Here is a 21,654-nt window from a genome sequence, read left to right as displayed (position 1 = left end):
CTGTAACAATATACTTAACAAATACAGCAAAAAACTTAATAAATATATTACAGTATCTTGCAGTATGCTGGCATGTATTTCTAATATATGTAAATTATTGCAGTTTTTGTATTTCCCAATATATTCTCCAAAATACAACAATGCAACATACTACAAAAAAAAAAAAGCTGAACAAATAACGCAATTTGTGACATCTGCTGGGACAAAGTGCGGAAACAGAAAGAAGGCTCAGAATGTCAGAGTAAGTTAAACGCCTTCCGAACGAATGAGTGAATCGGCTGATCTCGTAGCTGGTGTGTGGTGAGCGGACCGGCGCAAAAATGGCTGCCATCGCTTCTTCTAGGAGGTGAATGCTGCACTTTGGTGATGGCTGAAGTGGCTCCCCACTCACTGTATAAAGAACTTCCAGTAGTGAGAAAAGCCTTATATAATAATAATAATAATAATAATAATAATAATAATAATAATAATAATAATGGTGAGTCAGTCCCAATCTTGAACAGGGTCGCGGGGGTCTACTGGAGCCTATCCCAGCTACCACAGTGTGCCAGACAATCGCATAATAATAATAATAATAATAATAATAATAATAATAAAATATTAGATTTATATTATTTAACAAGGTCGTTCCAAAGTCTGAGCGCTACATATGAAGGCTCTGTCACCCATAGAGCGCAGGTTAGTTAACCGGCAGGTTAGCACGACGAGATCGAATCAGTGGACCTTGGTGAACGGACAGGAGCCGAGTGATGGCGGAGGTTACTGATGCAGTCCGGTGCAAGGACATTTAAAGCTTTATAGGTCAGTTACAGAATTTTATATTCTATTCTATAAAACAGTACAAGTTCTCAGACGTCTTGGTGTTGGGATACAGTTTTTTTTTCTTTTTTTCAGGGATGCCGCTTAATCAGTAATTTTAATGTATATCAATATCTAAATACAGTGTACAGTAGGCCTACAATATATTAAATATACGCACGGCACACATCCAAAAATAACTCGACCTAGGTATATCTAACACTGAAAACAAATCTAGTGTCTATTTGTCCTTTCAAATAGTAACCTGCGCGTGTCTGGTTTTCGGTGGGTTGTCTAAGTCAGAGGTAAGTGACGAGAGGGGGGTCTGTTTTAGTTTGTAGGTGCCTGACTCGTCTAGGATTTCGATGCCCACGACAGGGGCGGCTCTAGGCTCGTGGCGGCCCTGGGCAGAGAAATAATCGGTGGCCCCATTCGCCCGCCAATGCCAATATGGTATCTTATGCACGGCTGATGGCCACGTCAGTTGCGGACACTGCATATCCGCCTCGTGCTCATGACACAAGCGTTTAACTTTTGCCGAAATTTGCCGCTGCGTTTTGCCAGCTTCCGTGTACTCGAAATGTCTTCATTTTGCTTAGAATGGGTATGCGAATGTCTTGTTTCCCCTATCCGACCAGATATTCACTATGCCTCTTGCGCTAATACTTTATTAAAACTAGGTGAAACATTAACTAGTAAGGCGACTCGCCCACTTGCAGTGGCTTCGCTTTTAATTACGCGTGTCCGTAACTTGAAAACCAAGTGGCGGCCCATGATATTCTCATTACGGCAGAACGTTATAATACTACATATAGCTTACTGCTCCGACTCTAGTGACATTAGTAAATACAGCAAACTAATTAGTAAGAAACACAATTTTTTTCGGCCACATTGCCGTTAGCTGTGTCGTTATTTTCTCTTTCTGTTTTATATTATTGGCGTGGCGGCCCCTGGGATTTGGCGGCCCTGTGCAGGTGCACAGTTTGCACAAGCCTAAGGCCGCCCCTGCCCACGATGTACAAAGCAAAGCGAGATGTTCCGCTGTTGGGTGAGCTTCCTTCTGTCTGGCAGTTCATTGTGCAGCGAGGCGATCGATGGCCGGAGTGCCTGCCGTCTTGTTGTACAGACACAATAGATTGTCATTTTTTGAAGCCTCGAGATTTTTATTCAAAAACGTCGAGCGATTTAATTCTTAATGTAGCATGCTTCAAAAAACCATGAACAGAAGATAAGGGATTTGTAAAATACCAATAGAGTCATGAAATTAAAAGCTCGCTTGGTGCATATAATAATACAGTCAAGGTTTTCTTAATCTGTTAATGTCCTGCTATAGCCTAAACATTCAAGATTTCATTTTTTCCCCACATATTACGAAGTTTATCAAAACACAAAGAACCAACTTCACATGCAAGGAACCCTTCACAGAATGAGATGGTGCCTTGTCAAGCAATACTTTATATACGCGGAACGCAACCCAATACAAAACCATAAATTTTTGTGAATTTCCCCCTGGGATTAATAAAGTATCTATCTATCTATCTATCTATCTATCTATCTATCTATCTATCTATCTATCTATCTATCTATCTATCTATCTATCTATCTATCTATCTATCTATCTATAAAGTGCCATTAAAGAACACTGATTTTCAAGAGTGTATGGAGCCTTTTACGGATTTAAATCACTGACGGTTCTTTCTGGAATCTTCACGTGGATGGGTCTTTTGGGAACCAAAAAAGGATACATCACTCGGAAGACCCTGGCACCTTGATTTTTAAAAGTGTAAAATAGGTGATCATCTGCTCGTGACTGGACTAACATCAGTCGTTTCAATTCCTCGGAATGCTGGAGAAACGTTTCCTTTTATGTGGGTGCAGAAATTAAATCTGCAATCAGTGGCCCCCAAAAACATTAAAGCGACGGCTCATTTATTTATATATTAAACCTAAGCTGACGACTCATCTGCATCTTAAAACTAGGCGTTCTTTAATGGCATTTTATGGTGCTTGATTGAGGTGTGCGGTTCCTCTATTGCTTGACCAAGTACCGTTTACCATTCCATTCTGCAGGTCTTTTGCATATGAAGTTGGTTCTTTGTGCGTTGAAAAACTGCCTTTACGTAGAAAAAAAAATTAAGGGACAGGACACTAAAAGATTAAAATAAATAAATAAATAAATAAACTTAGCCTGTGTCATTGAATGCAGCACGAGTCCATTTAAAATCAGGACCCATTAGTATTTTACAAATCTGTCTCCACCTATTTATTTAAAGTATGGAGCCAGTTTTGAATTTAAATAAATAAAAGGTTCTTTCTGGAACCTTCATGTGGGTGGGCCTTTTGGAAACCAAAACGGATTCCTCTGTGGCATCGCTATAAAGAACCACTAAGAATTGAAGGCGTCAAGTGACCCTCATTTAGGACTGTAGACCCAGGGATCGAGAAGCACGGCAAGACAAAGGGAGTCGGTGAACACCGCCGGGTGGGTCGGATGTGCTCGCTCTTGAAGGTCTGCCTGAGGAATCTTAGAGCGCAGTTTTGAATCAACCAGTGCTGCATAACAAATTAGAAGGGGCACCTGCCGGTGTAGCGGGATGTCGATGCGGAAAAGGGATGCGAAAAAAAGAACCGCTCGGTTACAATTATTAGTTAACCCATCCATCCATTATCCAACCCGCTATATCCAATCCCAGCCAACACTGAGCGCAAGGCAGGACGCCAGCCCACCGCAGGACACACACACCAAAGACAATTTAGAATCACCAATGCACATAACCTGCATGTCTTTGGGAGGAAATCCAGACAGACATGGGGAGAACATACAAACTCCACGCAGGGAGGACCCGGGAAGCGACCCCAGGTTTCCTTACTGCGAGGCAGCAGCGCTACCACTGCGCCACCGTGCCGCCTAGGTAACCCATTTAACCCATATATATGTACATTTCTCTTTTTACCGAAAGCAGCTGACGGAACGATAACGATGTTATTACTAAATTATAATTACCAGTTTGTCCATTCCTTGAATCATCACATCCACAGTTATCGAAATCTCCCATGCTGCAGTTTCGGGTTAAAATGTACATGACTCCAGCTGAGCTGATAGCGTGGACGAAAGACGTTTCTCTTGTAGCTAATAAAAAAAAGAAAAACATTGTATAACCTTCATATCATTCTTTAAAACCTATATTATTTTACAAATTTATAAGAACTAGTTTTTCTTTATTATTCAAACTCATATTACATTTATTTCTTTTAATAATAATGAAACCTTTATTCTGTTATAAAACATAAGAAACATAAGAAAAACCAGAGGAGAACATTCATTTTTATTTGTCGTTCGTTACTTTTATTGACCTGTGCTGTCCCCAGATCTCATCCGGGTGCACTCTTAAAAACACTAGTTTTTTAATTGTTCTTTTCGGCGCTTTATGGTTGTTACATTGCTCGACAAAGAACAATTTCATTTTGGGAAGGGCGCTTTGAACATACAATTAGTTCTGTGGATTTCGGACTTTAAAGGTTCTTAGTGTGATGGGGACAAATAAAGTTCTATCTATCTATCTATCTATCTATCTATCTATCTATCTATCTATCTATCTATCTATCTATCTATCTATCTATCTATCTATCTATCTATCTATCTATCTATGATATAGTGCCTTTCATGCCTATCTATCTATTTATCTTTTATATAGTGCATTTCTATCTATCTATCTATCTATCTATCTATCTATCTATCTATCTATCTATCTATCTATCTATCTATCTATCTATCTATCTATCTATCTATCTATCTATCTATCTATGTGGACAGGACAGACAGAAGAAAACCTGATTTACTGTTCTTTTAAAATTATAAACCCATTGACATTTCACAAACCCGTCATCATCTATTCCTGGTTATTTATGGAATCCTTTACACATATAATAACTAAAGGTCAGGATCGTTGAGAATAGTTCTTTTGGGAATAAAATCCTCTTCCTCTATTGCACATCTGTAAAGAACCACTCGAAACACCTAAGAGCGTAACCCTCATTGTATTTTTAAAAGAACGACAAAAACATTCATAAATCAACAATTTAAACGCTTGCCAAGAGCGTTTTTATTCGGAACGTGCTGTTCTAAAAGTCAAATCTTACCACTTCGGAGCCCGTTGTGAGTGGACAACTGGAGGGCGCTTTCCGGACAGTTCCAGCGATCCCATGCAAACTGATATTTACACTCCTCGACCCCAAGCTGGGCACCCACTTGCACGCTGCTCGAGTAAGTAAGATATGCCTAAATGTGTACAAGATAAATATTAAAGAAGGACTCTCTAAAGACTTTGTTACATTAAAATAAAGTTCTTCTTTTGTTTAGATTAAAATGCATGGCTCATAATATCCTTGTAAATATAATATATATGCCTCTTAAAATACGTAATATAAGGGTCTTAAAATAAATGTCATACCTTGGATCCACTCATTAGGAAGTTGTTAACAGACCTATATTAAAAAGATGTACACAAGTAAATACATTTGTTGGAATAAAAAAATTACGTTTAACCTAAATTAATAAATAAATATACATATGTATACAAAATCCGTACCAAGACGATGATTTGAAGATGCTACAACTCCAAAGGAATAACGACATTAAAAGACGAGGGTAATCCATTGGAGAAATCCCACTTTTGTTCAGCGATTGTAATCCTGGTCACGGCACGATGGACTAAAGAGCACAAAACAATGAGTGAAAAGAGTTTTGTCGATCATTTATACCAACGACATAAGGAGCCATGAGAAAGTTTTCGTTTCGTTGCGAATTGGCTCAAGCGCGATTATTGGGCAGAGGGCAATGAGTTACGGAAAGGAAACGCCTAAGATGAGACTTCAAAGCGCGCAGCAACACTTCATTGGGCTACAGTTAATGTAATAATCATTACAATAAACAGGTAAAAGGAGCAATAACAAAAACGTCCATATTTATAACCTGACTTTCTCAAATCCGCGTACTTTAGCTCGGGGTCGCGAGGGCGGGCCATTATAGTAAGATTAATAATTAAAAAAAAAAGAAAACAAAAAACCAAAAAGAAATCGGATGAATGAATCTAGCAGAAAAATGTTGAACGTTTTGACGTTTTTAAGGACAAACTGCACCTGATCTGTCGTACTTGTGCACCTTAAACTCTTTAAAATTCATAATATGACGTCATCCTCACGCCGCACACTTTCCACAATTCCATTCCTTTTAAATGTCAGCTTCTGCATATCCGGAGAATTAAATACACCCTTATAAACGAAGCTGCCGGAGTAGACCTTCAGAGCGATGCCCCAGTTTTAGTTCCCAAAAGAGCTTCCAAGAACACAACCTTTACATATTGCTCTGCTTATCTTTAGCCAGGTCAGAAGTTGGATATTATTTTAGTTTTCTTTTTACTCATTTCGATGTGCATTTGTTATATAACAATATTAATTTATTGTGATTCCATAAAAAGATCTATCTATCTATCTATCTATCTATCTATCTATCTATCTATCTATCTATCTATCTATCTATCTATCTATCTACTTTTATTTCTTTTTAATCATTTTTATATAGTGCCTTTCATCTCTATCTATCTATGTATCTATCTATTATATAGTGCCTTTCCTATCTATCTATCTATCTATCTATCTATCTATCTATCTATCTATCTATCTATCTATCTATCTATCTATCTATCTATCCAGTTTTATTTCTTTTTAATCATTTTTATATAGTGCCTTTCATCTCTATCTATCTATGTATCTATCTATTATATAGTGCCTTTGATATCTATCTATCTATCTATCTATCTATCTATCTATCTATCTATCTATCTATCTATCTATCTATCTATCTATCTATCTATCTATCCAGTTTTATTTCTTTTTAATCATTTTTATATAGTGCCTTTCATCTCTATCTATCTATGTATCTATCTATTATATAGTGCCTTTGATATCTATCTATCTATCTATCTATCTATCTATCTATCTATCTATCTATCTATCTATCTATCTATCTAGTTTTATTTCTTTTTAATCATTTTTATATAGTGCCTTTCATATCTATCTATCTATCTATCTATCTATCTATCTATCTATCTATCTATCTATCTATCTATCTATCTATCTATCTATCTATCTATCTAACAGGTAACATAATGATAACAGATTTGTGAAACACCAGCTAACTGCACAAACAGGCTAATTTCTGATTTTCTGGATTGGTTGTATCCTCCAAGATCATCTAAAAAGTTCTGTTTTGTCTACATGTTATGAACCATTTAATGCACAAGGAATCAACATCGTATGCAAAAAACCCTTCTAGGATATAAATGATTCTTTGTCAAGCAAGAGTTCAACGAGGAACCATACAGCCCAGTAAAATGTCATTATGAAACCATTATTTTTAAGAGTGTACACACATTTATCAATTCTCTTTATTCATTTCTTGAGATTGCAACATTCCATTTTATTTCAGAAGAAGCTTTAAATGTGCATTTGATCACCAGCTGAAACTTGCCTGAAACTGAAACTTAATGAAGACATTATTAATTAATTAATTAATTAATTAAGCAGATACCTTTAACTAAGATGATTTACAATACAAGTTATAATATACACAGAATGAAGGTGCAAACATCAAAGCAACAGAGAACAAGATAAAAAAATGAGCATCAGGGAGCAGAACTACCACATAATCATCCCTACAAGCAGACTAAGACAAATATCCGTATCATAAAGTCTTTGTCCGAACACCAGCAGCTTTCCTGTAGAAGAGACGCTAAGCAGTTCTTTAGGCCTGTGGCTGACCAACTTTGTGGTGTCCTCTGTCACCTGCTCAGTCTGTCCCAAACTCTCTAGAAAGTGTTACTGCTGTGGAAAACATCTCACATTGTTCCTGTTCCAAAGAAGGCAGGAGCCTCTTCACCTAATGACTACAGACCAGCAGCACTGACGTCTCACATCATGAAGACCTTTGTGAGGCCTGGACTATACAGTATATGTCCTCTTGTGGTAGACCACTTGGACCCAATGCAGTTTGCCAATCAAACACAGATTGGAGTGGAGGATACAATTATCTATCTGCTGCACAAAACTTATTATCAACCAACAAAGCTTGCAGCACTGTGAGGATTCTGTTTTTTGATTTCTCCAGGGCCTTCAATACCATCCATCCATCCCCATTAAGGGGTAAACTCAAAGATCTTCAGATGGATGAGCCTGTGGTGTCCTGATGATGGACTATCTGTTAGGGAGACCACAGTTTGTAAGACTCAAGGACAGTGTGAGCAATACTGGAATACCACAAGGAACAGGCCTGACTGCTTTACTCATCATTCTGCACACCTCTGACTATAAATATAACAGCAGTTCAGGTCACTTCCAGAATTCCTCAGATGATTCTGTATTTATGGGATGTATTGATATGGAGGATGATACAAAGAAGAGGAGTCAGGGGGAGGACTTTGTTTCTTGGTGCAAAGAGAATTGTCTGAATGTTAACATCAGCAATATTAGAGTTAGGGTTAGCAAAACATCAGCAAACATCAGCCAAGGAACTGCATATGTACTTTCACTGCACCAAAGATCCTCTATGTCTGAACACTATTCATTGAGTGGATGTCAAGGTGGTCCACTTCTACAAATACTTGGGGGTCCACATCAGGATAAGTTGGGTTGGTCTTGGAACACAGAGGAACTATATAAAAAGGGGCAGAGTGGATTCTTCTTCCTTAGGTGACTGTGTTCCTTTAATTTGTTAAATGACATCCTTCACATCTCTACAAATCTTGTGATGGAAAGTGTAGTGTGCTGGGCTTGTAACATCACTTCAAAAGAGGACCACCAAATCAATAAGTTAATTAAAAGGGCAGGATCAGTTATGGGACACACTCTCGACCCCCAGGAGGGAGCAGCTAAGAGGAGAGAGTGAAAACAGTGCCATTATGAATAAAGCTACACATCTTCTCTCTGACACACTAAGACTAACAGAAGATTGTCAAGAAACACAACTGGAGCCACCAATAGCAATACGCAAGGATAGCACTTTACTGGGGGTGTCAGATCAGAGGTATTCTGTCTTTATAGTCATTCTGGTGTGTTTTCAGAGCATATTGTCTGGTGGGCCACAATAATATATATATTACCGCCAGCTGAACCCAACACAGACACACATGGGACACAACTTCAATGTACACTCCTGATTTTATTTTCTTCTTTAAACGCCTTCCCTGTTCCTCACAAGTATGACACAGTCCAAGCACAAGCACAGCACAATACCAAAAGTCTGTTTCTTTACCCTTTCCTTCTCCTACTTCACTCATCAGGTCAAGCTTCATTGCTCCTCCTTCCGACTCTGGCTCCCCGAGTCATGTGTGTCTCCTTAATTTCCATTGGTGTCCTTGAGTATGTGATTCACTGTTAAATTTAAAGCATTCTACCAGAATCATTTTATCGATGCCGTTGAGTACTTTGAAGACTACGATGAGGTCCCCATGCATTCCCTTCTGCTTGAGACTTGCAGTCACATGAAAAAGTTTGGGACCCCCTCTCAGCCTGAATAATAATTGACTCTCCTTTCAACAAAATAGGTAACAGTGGTATGTCTTTCATTTCCTAGGAACATCTGAGTACTGCAGTGTTTTCTGAACAAAGATTTTTAGTGAAGCAGAATTTAGTTGTATGAAATTAAACCAAATGTGAAAAACTGGCTGTGCACAAATGTGGGTCCCTTTGTCATTGTGCTGATTTGAATGCCTGTCACTGCTCAATGCTGATTACTTGGTTGGATGAGCTCGTTAAGCCTTGAACTTCATAGACAGGTGTGTCCAATCATGAGATATAAAGGGATTTAAGGTGGTCAATTACAAGTTGGGCTTCCTTCCCTTTGACTCTCCTCTGAAGAGTGACAGCATGGGATCCTCAAAGCAACTCTCCAAAGATCTGAAAACAAAGATTGTTGAGTCTCCTGGTTTAGGGGAAGGCTACAAAAAGCCATCTCAGAGGTTTAAACTGTCAGTTTCAACTGTAAGGAATGGAATCAGGAAATGGAAGTCACAGTTGCTGTTAAACCCAGCAGGTCTGGCAGATGAAGACAAATACAGGAGCGGCATATGAGCAGGATTGTGAGAATGGTGACAGACAACCCACAGATCACCTCCAAAGACCTGCAAGAACATCTGGCTGCAGATGGTGTATCTGTACATCGCTCTACAATTCAAACATCTGTATGGCAGGGTGATGAGAAAGAAGCCCTTTCTGCACTCTCGCCACAAACAGAGTCGCTTGTTGTATGCCAATGCTCATTTAGACAAGCCAGATTCATTTTGGAACAAAGTGCTTTGGACTGATGAAACAAAAATGGAGTTATTTGGTCATAACAAAAAGCACTTTGCATGGCAGAAAAAGAACACCGCATTCCAAGAAAAACACCTGCTACCTACTGTCACATTTGGTGGAGGTCACATCATGCTGTGGTGCTGTGTGGCTAGTTCAGGGACAGGGGCCCTTGTTAAAGTCGAGGGTCGCATGAATTCAACCCAATATCAACAAATTCTTCAGGATAATGTTCAAGCATCAGTCACAAAGTTGAAGTTACTCAGGGGTTGGATATTCCAACAAGACAATGACGCAAAACACAGTTGGAAATCCACAAAGGCATTCATGCAGGGGGAGAAGTACAATGTTCTGGAATGGCCTTCACAGTCCCCGGAGTTGAATATCATTTAAAATCTATGGGATGATTTGAAGCAGGCTGTCCATCAAATTGAACTGAACTGGAGAGATTTGATATGAAGAATAGTCAACAATACCTCCATCCAGAATCAGACACTCATCAGAGGCTATAGGAGGACAGCGTCTAGAGGCTGTTAGATTAGCAAAAGGAGGCTCAACTAAGTATCGATGTCATATCTCTGTTGGGTGCCCACATTTATGCACCTGTCTAATTTTGTGATGATGCATATTGCATATTTTCTGTTAATCCAATAAACTTAATGTCACTGCTGAAATACTACTGTGTCCATAAGGCATGTCAGATATTAAAAGGAAGTTGCTACTTTGAAAGCTTTGAAACAAAAATCCAAAGAATTAAGAGGGGTTCCCAAACTTTTCCCTATGACTGTACCAGCATTAATTCTCTGCATCTGTCACAGTAAGACATGTCCTTTAATCCCAGGATGCACCTGGTTGTTCTCCTCTGCACCGCTTCAGGTGCTGCTATGTCTTTCTTGTAGTGTGGTGAGCAGAACTGCACACACTTTTAAAAATAATGGTTCTGTAATCAGACATTACTGGTTTGTGTTGGTCCTCCAATAACTATTGCTTGACAAGGAAGCATTTTATTTAAGGGTTTCTTGAACATGAGATTGGTTCTTTTTGGCTCTGAAAATGTTCCTGGTCAGTAGGGCAGAGACAATTGGATTGACTGAGGTCTCCAGGACACTCATTATGTCTGGCTTGTCTCGGACTCCTTTACTGCAATCCTGACGTGGCTCTACAATTAGCTGTTGGACAGATGATGTTGTTTTTCATTTTTGTTTCTTAGTTCATCCATCCATCCTCTTCCACTTATCCGAGGTCGGGTCGCGGGGGCAGCAGCTTGAGCAGAGATGCCCAGACTTCCCTCTCTCCGGCCACTTCTTCTAGCTCTTCCGGGAGAATCCCAAGGCATTCCCAGGCCAGCTGAGAGACATAGTCCCTCCAACGTGTCCTGGATCTTCCCCGGGGCCTCCTCCCGGTTGGACGTGCCCGGAACACCTCACCAGGGAGGCGTCCAGGAGGCATCCTGATCAGATGCCCAAGCCACCTCATCTGACTCCTCTCAATGCGGAAGAGCAGCGGCTCTACTCTGAGCTCCTCCCAGATGACTGAGCTTCTCACCCCATCTTTAAGGGAGAGCCCAGACACCCTGCGGAGGAAACTCATTTCAGCCGCTTGTATTCGCGATCTCGTTCTTTCGGTCACTACCCATAGCTCATGACCGTAGGTGAAGGTAGGAACATAGATCGACTGGTAAATTGAGAGCTTCACCTTGCGCCTCAGCTCCTTTTTCACCACGACAGACCGATGCAGCGCCCGCATTACTGTGGACACCGCGCTGATCCGCCTGTCGATCTCACGCTCCATTCTTCCCTCACTCGTGAACAAGACCCCGAGATACTTGAACTCCTCCACTTGGGGCAGGATCTCGCCACCAACCCTGTTTCTTACTTTCTCTTTGTATTTGATGTATTTGAACAAATCTGAATCCTCATATGTGACAGTTCAGGGTTAAGTGAGTGGTGTCATCTGTCCTTTCCTTATGCCTTGTTGTTTGTGTGGTTGTGTTGTATTTGTAAGGTGGCCATGACAGACTGGCCATCTTGCTCTGTGAAGAGGTTTTACTTGTGTTCTGTTTTGTTTATTTTATTGACCCCATTTTTTTGACACCCATTGCATACCCAGCCCACCTGGAGAGGGGGTCTCTCTCTCTCTCTCTCTCTCTCTGACTTGCCCTTCCAGAGATTTCTCCCATTTTTTTCCACCTAAGAAGGTTTTTTTTTTCTTGTCTTCATAGGGAGTCAAGTCTGGGGGACTGTCAAAAAAACAAGGCCTAATAAAGCCCTTTGGGGCATTTCTTGTGTGATTTTGGGCTATACAAGCCATAAATGGGTGTTGTTGCTGTTTGTTGTTCCTAATATGTGAGCAAAACAGAAAACTTCAATAGATAGCAGGCAACCTAGCAGGATACAAGAGATCACGTAAACCTGAACTTGTACTGCATACCACAACACAGGCAAAGTCACCTCTTAAAAATGAAGGCTCCGAAATGGCACTTTACTGGGTTGTGTGGTTTCCTTTCAGCTCGATGGCTTGACTAAGGACGGTTTCATTCCTGTAAGGGTCCTTTGCATGTGAAGTTGCGTCTTTGGGCTTTAAAAAGGTTTCCCCAAATGTACAGGGGATGTAAAAAGTCTACACACCCCTGTCCAAGTTGCAGATTTTGTGTGATACAAAAATGAAACCATTTTTTGGAATAAGTGACCAAGTAGCGTTGGACTTTTGGGACCTTCAAAGCTCAACTTGATCTTATTTTAGAAGAATTAAGTTGATAGGAAGAGTGAGCTTTATTGGGCTGAATGGTCTGTTCCTGTCAAGATTGTTTCAATGTTCTAATAAATGTAGCTGGCACATAAAATGAAAGAGAATGGTAATAAAGTTCATACAGTTTAATTAAAAATGGCATTATTTTTATTCCCAGAAAGTAAGAAAAAAAATATCTAAATAGGAAACAATGCATTAATTTAATTAATGACAACAATTCATTCCCTTTAAAGGTAGTAAGAAGAGAGTTCTGTCCCATTTGGTCCTTTAAAAACGTAAACGTAACTCCTGTTTAAAGTGCTGACACTTATGGACCCATACATACAGTATGTAAAGCTGAAATGATTATTTCATTAAATTATAACTAATTCCTTAATGAGACCGCATAGTCAGAAAGTAATTTTAAACATCCTGACATTATGGAGTCAGATCACTGTTCTGAATGTAATCTTGTAGGTCTGAAGCTTTCTACACAATTAAAAAATGACACCTGTGGAACATCACTTACTTTCAACATTATGCCAATAATAAACCAAAAGGTAGTAAAATTCGTTTTAATAATTATAAAACCTGGCCTCGTTGTTAGGATTAAATGCCAATGCTTGTTAAATGGTTTTGCTAATTCATACAATAAAATACACTTTTGTCATTCAAAATTGAATGCATAAACTCTAAGCTCACTTACGACCTTCCAACCAGAGGAGCCCACCCAGTCAATAATAGCAAATTGTTCTTTAAAAAAAGAAGGGGACGATTTCAAGCTGACTTTGGTATACAGTCAGAACCATCACCTCATACGTGGACTCCACAGAGGTTTCGTGTCTTTAAATGCAAAACAATAAACTCAATGTGACGGTGAAAAAAAAAAAATACAATCAAATAAAATCCCAACGTGATTCAAAAGTTACACTGCGTAAAAAGTGCGACAAAACATACAGCAAAAGGTGTTTCACCCTCACAGTGTCCGATACAGAAAGTGTAGTTACCTATTTACAAGATTTTAAGTGCTTTCACAGAAAGAGGTGACAAATCCTGCAGAACATTCGAAACAATCCACGCAAAGGGGACCGATGGGCAGCAGCAGCACCCGCTATCACGTTATCTCCTCTGTCCCCGGTTTTTGCGCTTTGCATTGTGGAACGGACCCCCGTTTCGGTCTCTCCTCGAGCAGAAGTGCTTGGTGACAACCTGCGTGCACTGCTCACACTTCACCGTGCAGCACCAGTGGAACTTGCAGTTGCAGCTGCTCACCGTTTCTGTCCTCCTCTCCTCCACTTTGAGGCCGCACTCGTGGCAGAGCCTCTTGCAGCTCCTTCTTTCCCACTGCGACAGGTTTTTGCCGCTTTGTAGACACTCTCGGCCCTCCGTGCCGTGCAGCCCCAGACTCGTGTTCTTCACGCAGTAGTCCGGGGAGTCCTCCAGGTGGATGAGCTCGGTCCGGGCAGTGCTGCTCAGGGCTTCCGCAATGGCGCCTCTGTTGTCCGCGTTGTTCCCGGCTCGGACTCTCCTCTTGTCCAGCTCCAGTTTCTGCGCCTGATCGTACTTCACCTTCAGGTAGTTTCCGATGTCTCTGAATTCGGGCAGTTGGTGCCAACACGTTTGGATGCTGCAGCTGCCAGAGACGCCGTGACACTTACAGCTCCTCTTCATTGTCGCCCTCACAGCCTAAAAATCAATAGAAAGTAAGAAACGACAAACTGATCAGATGGGGTTACTATTGAATTGGTTATAATTAAACTGATTTTTGATAGATAGATAGATAGATAGATAGATAGATAGATAGATAGATAGATAGATAGATAGATAGATGTGAAAGGCACTATATAACAGATAGATAGAGATAGATGTGAAAGGCACTATATAACAGATAGATAGAGATAGATGTGAAAGGCACTGTATAACAGATAGATAGATAGATAGAAAGATAGATAGATAGATAGATAGATAGATAGATAGATAGATGTGAAAGGCACTATATAACAGAAAAATAGATAGATAGATGTGAAAGGCACTATATAACAGATAGATAGATAGATAGATAGATAGATGTGAAAGGCACTATATAACAGATAGATAGATAGATAGATAGATAGATAGATAGATAGATAGATAGATAGATAGATGTGAAAGGCACTATATAACAGATAGATAGAGATAGATGTGAAAGGCACTATATAACAGATAGATAGAGATAGATGTGAAAGGCACTGTATAACAGATAGATAGATAGATAGAAAGATAGATAGATAGATAGATAGATAGATAGATAGATAGATAGATAGATGTGAAAGGCACTATATAACAGAAAAATAGATAGATAGATGTGAAAGGCACTATATAACAGATAGATAGATAGATAGATAGATAGATAGATAGATAGATGTGAAAGGCACTATATAACAGATAGATAGATAGATAGATAGATAGATAGATAGATAGATAGATAGATAGATAGATAGATAGATGTGAAAGGCACTATATAATAGATAGATGTGAAAGACACTGTATAACATGTAGATAGATAGATGGATAGATAGATAGCTTTACAGATGCTCAATACATACATACATACATACGTAAATAGTTTTACATTGAATACACATCAGAACGACTAAAAAGAAAGAACACCTTTGACTTGCTTAAAAAAACAAAAAAAAATTATACCTTTTGTCATTATTCTGAAGAACCACTTTGGCCCCATTTATTTGTAAAAGGGTATTTAATATAATTGGTAGAAGGGAAAAAAATGTAGAGCGCTGCGTGAGGATGACGTCATAATATGTATTTTAATCATAATATTGTCTTTAGGGATTTTAAGGTTAACATCATGTACAAGAGCTTTCCGTTCAAAAAGTGGAACGGTTTTCAATTATTTTTAAACATATAACACTTTTCAATTGACCTAAATATAATGACCTGCCCTCACGTCACGACCCTGATCTGAACTAAGCGGGTCTGATCAAGTTAGGGTTATATATTTCAGCGTTTTTATTATTATTTTTTATTCCTGTTTATTGCAATTATTATTAGTTTTACTGTAGCCTAATGAAGGGCTGCTGTGTGCGCTCTAAAATGCAATTTTAGGCGTTTCGTTTCATTTAATCATTGCCCTCCTCCCGAAGGATGGTTATGAAAGGGACTATATAATATGGGACGTTCAAAAAGTTTCCGCACTTTATTTTTTAACTCTATTTATTAAGAAATTCAAGAACAAATTACCTCACTTTTCTACGCAGTCACCTTCCTTTGCGCTGCAATTTTCCCAGTCACATGACTCTCTCAGACACAACCAATTAATACTCCTCCCGCCTTCACCGTTTCCAACGAAAATATAAAAGTGTGGAAACTTCCTGAACGCCCCTCGTACGGTGCATTTCATGGATGTCTATCTAAGGCACTGCAACATAGATGGATAGAGAGACTACACTAAGGCGATAGATAGATAGATAGATAGATAGATAGATAGATAGATAGATAGATAGATAGATAGATAGATAGATAGATAGATAGATAGATATTGTTATACAACAAATGCACATGACATACAATTTTTCATAACTTGGTCCTGGGAACTAGAAATGGTTCCTCTGTTGCATCCCTCTAAAGAACCACTTTGACATCTTTATTTTTAAAAGGTGTACAGCAGACAATATTTTAGGTGCATATAGGGCATAGAGTGTATATTTATTGTGCGTGTGTGTGTGTTGTGTTATGTACAGAGTACTAAAGGCATTCAGCATATTGTTAAAATGTAAAGAAATATCAGTTGTTCTGTAAATTTAAATCCATTTTTACAGCAAAAGTCCACAGCCGCATGAAAGAAACCCGGGCTCTATATTATTATATCAACCATATCAGAATTAAAATAAAGTATTTCTATTTCACAAATTAGTAACCCTAAGTTTATTGTTATTTATGAACCCTTTTGCGGATTTCTATTAAAGGGTATTTCTGGATCATTCATGCAGATGGCACTTTTCCGGAACTAAAATGATTCCCCTATGGCAGCGCTCTGAAGAACCATCTCTATCTATCTATTTATTTACTGTATTTATTTTCCAGAGTTTGATGTGTACACAGCGCCAAACGCTGTCCTTCCCGTAGATCTTTCGTTGCCCCCAGATAAGATAAGATGCAACCCAGACTCCGTTAAGAAAAAAAGTGAACGGTGTATTTCTTACCAATCGTCCCGCTTCGTTATTATGGAGGTTCACTGCGGCTCTCGAGTCCTGTCCGGTTTCCAGGGCGTCCACGAATTCTTTTGAAATTTTGTCTCCGAAGACCACATTATCGCTGCATCCTCCCCAGATCCATCCTCTGCCACCTAGGGAAACACAAACATGTTATCTACAATAACAGTAATAATAATGCAAGTTATTTATATAGTGCCTTTCCCATGCTCAGAACGCTTCAGAACTATTCGAAGGAATATAAACAATTACTGAACACACAGGATACAAATTAATATAAAGAATTAAATACTAAGATAAATATAAAAACTAAAAAATTCTTAATAAGAATAAGAAACAATAAACAGAAAAAGAGGAACACACAAAGAAGCCAAAGCAAATCAGACAGACAGAGACAATAAAACTTCAGTTATTAATTCAATAATGAATTACGTTTATGTAGCGCTTTTCTAATCAACTTAAAGCGCGTTGTTCAATAACTGTTTTAATTCACCAAGTCATGCAAAGTTGCCGTTGTGCTTATACTAGAAACACTTTAGCTAAATTTGTCAAAAATAATTTCTGATTAATTGATGTTAATGTAAAGGTATATACAACTGTTAAAAAAATATGTTAAATTTACAGTAAAAAAAAAAAACTGGCAGCTGACGTTGCCAGAGGTTTACCGTAAAAAAGTAGGCGAGAGTATTTTTAAGTGTGCGGTATAACTTTGCAGTAACTTTTTTGTTTACAACACATTACAATAGAAATGAGCGATACACGCACTGTAATAAATATGCTAGTCGTTCAACCCTCAGAAAATGATCAAATACCAGCACACAGTCTGCATCAGTGAAATAAACACAACTAATAACAAACAGGTTGTATTATTTAATTTCATACATTGAAAAGAATTAAATATTTAAGGAAGTTATGGCGTTTTGTCTGGTGGAGAAGTAAAGTTTGCTTTTGTGTGTGCCAGCTAATCGAAGACAACCCACCATAAATCAGCTTCCATATCCTCAAAAACCCTTCAGCACGCAGGGAAAAATAAGTCTGCTAACTTTGTTTAAAATTTTCCCCTACTGCGCAAAGGGCACGCGGCTCACCAGAACAATATGGCAAAAGGGGGCGTTTCCTTATGCAAATATCGTAACCTCGATGTTGCTGAAACAGAGTTGTTTACCTTCGCTATATAAAATGAACAGCCATTTGTTTCAGTGTAACCGTACTGTATAAGAAACGGTACCTGGCATATTTTGAAGGTAGAAAAATATCAATTTTTGCAGAACTTGGCTGTAAAAATAATGAAATGTATTGGTTAAGATTTACAGGTAATTTTCAGTAGAACATAAGGTAATTTTCCTTTTTTTGAGAAAAAGTATTTTACTTTCACCTCTCAGTATTTTTACCGTTACATTTACGGATATTTTTTTTACAGTGTAAGTCAAAAGATATGTACTCTGTTATACACTAACATATTTGTGTGTGTGTGTGTTTATATATTAAGAGAGTACAGCCACACAGATATACGTATATAAATATATGCATATACATACACACACATATATAAATAAAATATGTTTATATATACACATATACGTGTATAAATATATACATACACACACAGATATACATATACATAAAATATATACATACACATATTCACACACTCTTGCTCTCTCTCGTAATAAAGGTCACAATATACGACTGGAGAAAAGAGCGCACGTATTTATTACGCCAAAGTCCACACAAGACCGAAAGTTCAGTGCACATGAATTGCAACGCAACCTACGCCGCCAACATAAACTGCGTCCCACCACGACTCTTAAAGCGGACAAACAAAACACGATGCTCGGGTGGACAGACCGGCACATGGGAAGACTATTTTTAACGAACATCCTGCCCTGCTTAATGACATAAGGTAGAATACAACACAACTAACAACTTTAAGTATCTCAATTTGAAAACTCCATCCATTACTTTTTTCTGAACCCGTCTAATTCCAATCACCAGGGTCGAAGGCAAATTCCATTTTATCACTGAGGTAACAAAGTGAATATTTACTTCCAAAACACAAGAGCATTTGCATATTTTTATTGAAGCTTTATAATTTAGAGAACTTACCAGGTTGTCCATTTCTTGAGTCGTCACAGCCGCAGTTGTCAATGTCTCCCATGCTACAGTTTCTTGTTAAAGTGTACATCACACCAGCCGAGCTGATGGCGTGGACAAATGAGGTTTCTTTTGTTGCTAAAATAAAATATGTGATATGATGAATAGTTATTCGTGATTGTATTAGTTACGCATGTACTAAATTGTAGACTCTTAAAAATAAAAGGTACCAGAGTGGCTCTTCTTAACGATTCCATAGAGGAACCATTTTTGGTTCCATTAAGAGCCATCCACATGAATGTTCTAGAAAGAGCCTGGTATTTATTTATTTAGATCCTTAAAAGGCTCCATACAGTAAATGACCACGAATGAACGGGACAGATTTTTGAAATATTTTTGAAAGGCTAACAAGTTAAGGTTTTTTTAACCTGTTAATGTCCTATAGGCATCCTACCATACATTAACAATGTACATATTAGGAAGTTTTTTAAAAACACAAAGAGTCAGCTTCATAGGCAAAGAACCCATTCCAGAATGAAATGGCGCTTGGTCAAGCAACGGATCTATGAGAAATCACACAACCCAGTAAAGAACCATAAAGTGTCAATTAAAAAAAACATTTTTTTAAGAGTGATGAAGAAAAATGTAAAAGAAGTGCGCGGAAGACTTCGTAAAAAGTTAGGTAAACTTACCGCTTCTGAGTCCGTTGTGGGTTGACAGCTGAAGGGCGCTCTCCGGACAGTTCCAACGGTCCCATGCGAACTGATGCTTGCACTCCTCGATTCCACTTTCGGCACCTGCTTGGACGCTGCTGGAGTAAGTCAAGAACGCCTGTGTAGAGAAAGAAAGAAAGAAAGAAAGAAAGAAAGAAAGAAAGAAAGAAAGAAAGAAAGAAACTTGGAATAAGCAAGTGCTACTGCTAGATTTTAACAGTTAATTTGCATACTCTGACTCGTCATACTGGTGTTATACAGTTCATTTTAGAAATATTCTAAACACGTTAAAAATACAAAGCATTGAAACTACTGCGCATGTTTTGCGGAGCCTTATATCTCACAAACTTTCCAACGGATGCAAAATAGATTTTGTCTGATTTTACCTTAGGTCCTGTCATAAGGAAGTTATTCACAGACCTGAAAAAAAACGTGGAAAAGTTTAGTATGGGAAAAAAACAAAACGCTCTTCTTTCCGCAAACATTTCTGAGCACTCTGGTATTTCCTACCATGCCGAAGTCAAGCAGATGAAGTAAGAGAGCCGAATGACTGAGGTTATGATTTTGTAGGGGATCATGGCCGCGACTCCCGTGGTTATCCTTTTCCCTTGGGTAGACTGCTGTTAAAATACTGGAGAGAAGACAGTGTGGAGGTGAGGATGCAGTCCGTGAAATTTATATGACCCCGATGACGGGGAAGCTCGAGTCTGCCTTTTAAACGAACTGGAGCTTTGTCATTGGGCAACTTGCTGAGAGCAAAACAAAGGGCACCGCCTAATAGGAACATTCAAAGAGCAATGAAGTTTACATACAACACTCGACATTAATTAAAGCTCGGAGTTTACAGACAGTTAATATAATTAACGAGCAGCACTTCAGCGCGAGAAATGATGAATGAAGGAAGCTGTTCGTTTGGGCTTTGTGGTGCAGCCTGAAACCAAATTGTATGCCATAAAACAAGCAAGAAGTGATTATGTATCACTAACACTAGAACGTGTTTGCTAATCCTGAAAACAAGGACGAATGAACGATTTAGGTTGCTAATAATACAACTGGATAGGCTGTGCTCTAGAAGAGTATTTTCAAGTCATGTTATACACACAAGTACTGTAAATGCACACACTGTATACACTTACATGAATACATACACACATATACTGTATATGTATATACACACATATACATCCCTTACATTATTCGTTGTTACTTAAAATTGTCTAATCTTATTTTGATATTTTACATTTTTTTTATAATCTTTTCTTTCTTCATCTTGTAAACGTTGAGCTACATCATTTGTATGCAAATGTGCTATAGAAATAAATGTTGTTGACAAAAATGTATTTGTTCCTAGGAGATTATTATATATATATATATATATATTATATATATATATATATATACACACACACAGATATATAGATATAGATATAGATATATATATATATATATATATAGATTAGATATATATATATATATATATATATATATATATATATATATGACAGATATATATGTATATGACAGATTTATTTATTATATATATATATATATATATATATATATATATATATATATATATATATATATATATATATATATATTATATACACACACACAAATAAACTCACATGTATATAGACCCCATACATTTATACTATTGTTATTGTCATGTTTACACACTACTGTTTTAGGCATACTTTTTTATAACAAATGTCTACATGCAGTCCCAGTGAAAACTAAAAAGTTCGAAAATGCAATTTGGTCTC

The 21,654-nt window shown here is 38.1% G+C and overlaps 1 protein-coding gene across 3 annotated transcripts in view; it reads right to left on the bottom strand.

Moving 5' to 3' along the window:
- Window positions 1–21,654, bottom strand: part of LOC114660012 (protein Wnt-8-like) — a 53,359-nt gene that overhangs the window by 12,195 nt on the left and 19,510 nt on the right. Inside the window, exons 2-7 of one of the 3 annotated variants that reach the window (XM_051934224.1) lie at window positions 20,399–20,519; window positions 20,275–20,308; window positions 19,868–20,006; window positions 19,188–19,313; window positions 17,073–17,215; window positions 14,080–14,556 (exon numbers count right to left, since the gene is read on the bottom strand). In XM_051934224.1, coding sequence (XP_051790184.1) covers window positions 14,080–14,556; window positions 17,073–17,215; window positions 19,188–19,313; window positions 19,868–20,006; window positions 20,275–20,308; window positions 20,399–20,466 — 987 coding nt within the window. In that variant the 5' untranslated portion in view covers window positions 20,467–20,519. Of the gene's footprint in view, window positions 1–3,802; window positions 3,929–4,938; window positions 5,078–5,249; window positions 5,284–5,387; window positions 5,456–13,090; window positions 14,557–17,072; window positions 17,216–19,187; window positions 19,314–19,867; window positions 20,007–20,274; window positions 20,309–20,398; window positions 20,520–21,654 lie in introns of those variants that run through there. The other 2 variants (XM_028812543.2, XM_028814519.2) reach the window with 2 other exon arrangements.

Source organism: Erpetoichthys calabaricus, chromosome 11 (genome assembly GCF_900747795.2).
Source record: "Erpetoichthys calabaricus chromosome 11, fErpCal1.3, whole genome shotgun sequence".
In the NCBI taxonomy this organism is placed as follows: domain Eukaryota; kingdom Metazoa; phylum Chordata; class Cladistia; order Polypteriformes; family Polypteridae; genus Erpetoichthys; species Erpetoichthys calabaricus.
Note: the sequence above shows the minus strand (reverse complement) of the source record. Positions and strands in the feature narration are given on the sequence as shown.